Genomic DNA, 6,592 nt, shown 5'->3' on the forward strand with positions numbered 1-6,592 from the left:
TTACATACAACAAACACATGATACATTTAAAGAAAAAAAAAAAAAAAACATTTATGCAAAAAATCACATGAAATCTCATGAAAAGCAATTTTATCATTTGTAAAAAATCTTGACATGATTAATGGAAATCCTGTAAAACCATGTAAAATGCCCATTGCTTGTGATTCACTGAAGCTAAATTCAGACCCCAAGGAAGTTCCTCACTTTGTTCATACATCAACCAAGGCCACATGGACATGGCAGTAAACCAATAACCAATAACCAATAATTCACCTTTTCTGACCACTTTCTTGCAAGAGAACATAAATATTTGAATATACCTGTAAACATTTACAGTGCACCATTCTCTACAGTGGTCTGTTGTGTTTTCCTCTTTACAACCTGCATGAATCTGAGAGATGTCACTTTAAAGCGACACTAAGTGATTTCTGACCTCTGCAGCATGTGAAGACTCACACCATGTCACTCACACCTGCTTAGTCTTCAAATATAGGATGACCTCACTTTTACAGATGTGGATTTCCAGATAAAAATATCATCTTATATTCAGGCAAAAATGGTGGGTTGCATCAATGTGTAAGATGTAGTCTATTTTTAGGGGACTCCCAACCACAGAACTAAGGAAAAGCATAATAGGTGAACTTTAAATTTGGTAGCATTTAATGTATAAACAAGCACTGATTTACAATGTCCCACATCAAACTTACTACAGGAATTTGATTTAGAGGAAGAGAGGGAGAGAGAGAGAGAGAGAGAGAGAGAGAGAGAGAGAGAGATCCACACAGTCAATTTTAAACAAGATGAGCAGGTTTGTTTCACTCTGAGACTGACTGATCACAAAAACTGAACCTCTGTCACGCCATCAAAATATTATTTCAAGTTCATTATACATTTCAACACCTTTAAAACAATTTTAACACGATATAGGATGTCCTTTACAAACTGGAGGTTTAGTTACATTTAGATCACTTACAGCCCAATAAGCTGTGTAAAAAATAATTACATGTAAAAATGTATTATGTGAAGACTATAATGACGTGTTACCCATCACTACGCAGAGAGAGAAACATTAACTCTGAAAACTAATCAGAACAACAGTATCAATCAATATGCTACAAACAGGGAGGAATTTCAGACACTCCAAAAGTGAAAAGGTTTAACATCAAAAAGTAAAAGACAGGAAATCTTTAGCCTTTATTATATTGTACTGTGTGTTGTATATATCTATATCTATATCTATATCTCTATATATCTATATCTATATAAATATATAGATAGATATATAGATATATAGAGATATAGATATATATATATATATATATATATATATATATATATATATATATATATATATATATAGATAGATAGATAGATAGATAGATAATGTATTTGCCAATTGCAAAATGGGAGAACCCCCCCAACACACACACACACACACACCCCTCCCCCTTCACACACACACACACACACACACACACACACCTGTAATAGATACTGAGCATTTTTGCCGAGAAGCTCTTGTATACTTTAAGAATAAAATGGATCTTACCTCAGCAGACACTCTCAGACTCAATGTTATGTTATCATTCAGTTTTCAGGTTTGCCCTGAGATTTCTTCTGTTCCTTTGCAGTGATCAAGCCACTCCCACAGTACACACGACAGATGCAAAAAAAAACTCTATCAAAAGGCTTGTTAACAGGTGTGGTGAATGTTAGGAGAGTCAGCCAACGAATTTGACATATTTTGAATTTTGGACCTTTGGGCCTAAAAACAAAGGCCTAATCAAAATTCGATTTGTTTTATGCACATAATTATTGAGTGATATTTTATCACACACACAGTATGATAGTGGGAATGTGTGGAGAGGAGTGGGGCTGGTGGGACAAAATGAGCTGGAGCTTCCAAGCTGAGGGGAGGGAACATGTCCTCTGTGGGTCGGTGGCCCCGGTGTTCACTCATCCCCGCCCCCCTTTTCATTTGTTTATGTAGTAAAAATAATTAATCTAGACCCTCGCCTTGTGTTGATCTGAAACCTCAGACGACCTCCGGAAAAAAGGACCTCCCTTCCTTGAAATATTTCACATCAGAGTTTTTGATCTGAGTTTGTATTTGAAATTTGCTGGGGATCGTAGTGGGGGTAGCAGCCACAGCCACGTCCAGGTTCACCACCAACGCAGCGAGCACCAAGACTGGGGATGGGACGGATGGAGAGCACAGATTATGGTGATATTACAAATGTGCAGAGGGTGTGGTGTGTGTGTGTGTGTGTGTGTGTGTGTGTGTGTGTGTGTGTGTGTGTGTGTTTGTGTGTGTGTGGATGTGTAGATGTTGAGGATGAGTGTGAGTTGGTCTGCCAATGTTTATGGTGTAATAACAGTAATAACAAGGCTTTGTATCAGTAGAAAATAGAAAACAAATCAGGAACAAATACATTACAAAAAAAAAAAAAAAACAGAAATTATGTTGCAAATGTATTCTGTCACAAACACAAAGTACTTGAAGTCTGTAGAAATAAGACTCATTTTTTCTATTTTTTTTTTTCAAATTTGTTCTCATTTGCTATGAAAGATGAGCTGTAGGCGACAGCTGGCTGACGTACATGTCCAGGACCAGTTCTGCAAGATACTTCCATTATGTATTATATATATATGAGGTATGAAGCCTTTGTCATCCTTCTCTTACTGTCAGGGAACAGACACTAAATCCTGCTTACTTCTGTCTGCTAATGTATGTATAATATTTGCACTTGAATGTCTTCACCATGAGTCAATAATTATGTTGGCTCGTTTGACATTTCCAGCTAATAACTGGCTGTCAGTCTCTGTCAGTACAACATGTGCCTCCTCCTGTTTGTGAAACAATGAGGGCTGTTTCTTACCATCTTGATATCTCAGGCAGGACGCCCTCTACCAGCCTCATAAAGGGCATAGCTTTGGTTTCAGTAGGGACATTTATTAAACTTTTTTAAACCATACACACAACCAGTAAGTATTATTTTATTATATTGTACTATAATACTATTATACTATTTGTGTGTGTGTGTGTGTGTGTGTTCTGGGCGTGGGCCACCAACTGATCCTGATTTCTGGTCTACCTGCACACCTGCCATTCATCAGATCATCACCAGCCAGTTTATCAGCCCTGGCTCATCCAACACTCATTGCCAAATTGTTGTCCTTAACATTGAGGCAGATACACTATATGGACAGAAGTATTGGTCCACTTGCATTTTCCTCCTATATGAGCTTTTGTCAATCAATCAATCAATCAATCAATCATATTTTATTTGTCCCCAGGGGGAAATTTGGTTTAAGTTACATACCGTCGAAGAAACACAAAAAGACATGACAGATACAGGGTTACAGGATCAGGAGAACTTCGGGTCAGCCAGTGTGCGCGGCGCCCCTTACATTAGATGAGAAAGGAGGACATTAGGGAAAGGGGGGGGTCAAATGTCAAACTGGGCTCCTAGGGGGAGTACAACATGGCATTGGGCAAAAAACACCCCAGCACAATAAGCACATATTAAACATTACAACTGGAGTGTGTTGGATGTTTAAAGGTGTTGGATGGGGTTGAGGTCAGGGCTCTGTGCGGGCGAGCCAGCCATGCCTTTATGGAGCTGCTTTGTGCACTGGGACTCAGTCAGGCTGGGACAGAAAAGGCCCGTCCCCAAACTGGTCCCACAAAGCTGCAAGCAGATAATTGTCAAAACGTCTTGGTGAGCTGAAGCGTTAAGATTTCCCTTCACTGGAGAGTAAAAGCAGTAGACACAGCCAAACAAACTACCGCTCTTAAGACTTGTGTTGTGAAACTTTGTCGAATTGGTGGAATATGACTAAAAATTGGACCATAAAAAGCTTCAAACAACCTCAGCCTCCTCAAGTTGATCAGAAAACAAAAAGATTTTTAAAAATGAGATTTCAGCCCGTGGAGTGTCCAGGAGGACGGGATTTCTTTTCTCAGGGCATTTATTTTGGACCCCCTGTGTTTAATGGTGATTTGTAAAAACTGAAGAAAAGCCAGAAGTGGGCGTGGTTTATACCAGAAGTCACACTGATGTTCATTGGCAATGCAATTGCTGTGCCTTCAACGAATCAAATTGATTTGATATGGCATATAATTAATTATGAAATATATATCCACATCCTCATACTGCACTTTTAATTTCTCACTTTTTGTTTTCTTGTCTTTATTTTTACATATAGGGGAGAGTGGGGTAAGTAGTGCCAGTTTTTACTTAAAGTGCCTTTAAAGCGAGGGGATTACAGTAATGCCTCCAACTAAAATATGCACATATAGTTTAGGATGTTGTGCATCCCTGGGAACAATCACTTTGGATCTTATATAAACTGTTTGAGAAATGTAGCTTTCGAAAAAAAAGTGGTTTTGTGGCACAACTTGCCCCCGATGTGGGGTAAATTGTGCCATTAGAGAGAATACACTGGGGTAAATTGTGCCATTGATAATTGAAGTAAAACAGATCATTTTAATCTCACAAATGATAATGCTATATAAAAGCAAAACAAATTCAATACAAAATTATTTATTTAACCTTTATTTATTATTTTAACGAGATCACAGGCCACTTTTCTATAACAAGGCCGAGCGCCACATGAACACATACCCAGAACAAAATAAAACTTCCAAAATGAGCACCTACAAATCATCTTCATCTGAATCTGAATAGTTGTAGTGATCAAAGGTAAGAAGACAATGTACAATAACAATAAAATACCATAAAGTAATATATAGTATATAATCACAAGTTGTGTCACTGGCACAATTTACCCCAAGGCCCTTTGGCACAAATTACCCCAAGCCCACCATTTTGAAAAAAATGCATCCCCCAGCTGTTTTGAGCTAACATCATGCTAACTGTATAGACTCATGGTGTAGCTTACTAAAGTACTAAAACCTGTGTGAACTGTTTTCAAAGTTTTCTATAATTGTTCAAACACAGCAATCAAAAAACCTTGATTATGGAAATTTTACTTTGGAGGGCAAAAAAAGGTTTTTTGAACTTAAATGTGCTTATCTCTCAAGCCATGTGTCTCCCTTCTTTGCAGGATGAGTGAAATGGATGCCTCTTCAAAAATATGTGGTCACATAACCAACTTCTTCTATAGTTTTCTAGATAACAGGGGTGGCACTACTTGCACCTTGGCACAAATTACCCCACTCTCCCCTACTATGTTCTGTCTGGGCCCCACCACCATCCCCGCAGTGTACAAGGGCTGCCTGACCAATCAACAGTCGTGCTCTGACAGGTCTCTCTTTTTTTTTTTTTTCTGAAGATAATTTTTTTTGGTATTTCTGCTTTTTTATTTAATAGTGACAAACAGGAAAGGCGGGGGGACAGAGGGGATGCCATGCATGAAAAGGTTCAAATCCGGGCCCAGGACACTGCTGTAAGGACTTAACCTTGACATGTGGTAGGCACTCTATCAGGGGAGCTGCCGGGGCGCCCCCTCTAACTGGTCTCTTGATTATTTTGCATCCACACACTGTACATTTTCATGGAGACTATACCAAAGAGCCAACCAAGTTGACATGTGAATTTATCATTTTATCAGATATTTGTTTCCCATGGTCCTTGACTGGTTGACTTATTAATTTAAACAACCTTTAATTTATTCAACCTATTTATTCTCACTCCATTCAGAAAAAAAAAAATACTTCCCTGGTGCACTGCACACACATTCTTCATTAATCAAAGACTATAAACAAATTCTTTTCACCGCCAGTGAATGAACAACTTAAAGAATGAGCTTGTTATCTTAACATTTTTTATTTGTAACACCAAGTTTCTCAGAGACTTGCCTGTTGTGTCAAGTTACCCGCTATATCAAAACCATCAAAGTGTCTTTGGTGTTCTAGTCTAATTCCTCGGTATGCAGCATAATGTTCCACACAGGATGTGCACTTGTACCGCCCTCTTTTTTCCCCAACAAAATTAGCCATTTTTTTGCGGGCATGTGTAGGACAAGACAATGTCTATCATGTTCTTGATAATGGGGGTCTGTGGGTGAAGACTATGGGGCAGGTGGTGGGCCAGCGACATCTCCCAGGCGTCCACCAGGCGAACGTTCAGCCCTTTGAACGTGGCCCGGAGCACCTTGTCCCGCTGTAGTGAGTACCAGTCGCTGTTGGTCAGCGTCTCGGAAAGCGTCAAGGCCTTGAGGTTTGCGGTCCTGATGACCACCAGCGTGCCGGGAGCTCTGTTCAGCAGCCGCAGCACCGCCCTGCGGATGCTCTGCAGTCGCCGCATGTACAGCACAATGGGAAAAGTGCTGAAGTGAGACCAGATGCCAATAACCACAACAGTGTTGGAGCCTCCGACCAGCCTGTCCAGCTCGTTGGCGATGTAGTGCAGCTCATTGGTTGGGATGCTGCTGAAACGGAGTGGAGGGGCGTGGCAGCTAAACTTCACCAAGATGTTTCGTGCCATGTCCACAGACATGAACGGTCCGTTTTGTCTCCGGCTGTGCAGGTTAAACTCCTTGAGGTCTAAGACAGAAATAGGTGTTACCAAGGGAACCCATTATATTTATACAAAATCAGCTCACAAAGCTTGTCTCTTGGTTTGGG

The 6,592-nt window shown here is 39.9% G+C and overlaps 1 protein-coding gene across 1 annotated transcript in view; it reads right to left on the reverse strand.

The window, feature by feature from the left end:
• Positions 1–5,957: 5,957 nt before the first annotated feature.
• Positions 5,958–6,592, reverse strand: part of LOC115355611 (NXPE family member 3-like) — a 7,783-nt gene continuing 7,148 nt past the window's right edge. Inside the window, exon 6 of the mRNA XM_030046469.1 lies at positions 5,958–6,511. Within this exon, the coding sequence (XP_029902329.1) occupies positions 5,958–6,511 (554 nt within the window). The remainder of the gene's footprint in view (positions 6,512–6,592) is intronic.

Source organism: Myripristis murdjan, chromosome 23 (assembly GCF_902150065.1).
Source record: "Myripristis murdjan chromosome 23, fMyrMur1.1, whole genome shotgun sequence".
NCBI lineage: Eukaryota > Metazoa > Chordata > Actinopteri > Holocentriformes > Holocentridae > Myripristis > Myripristis murdjan.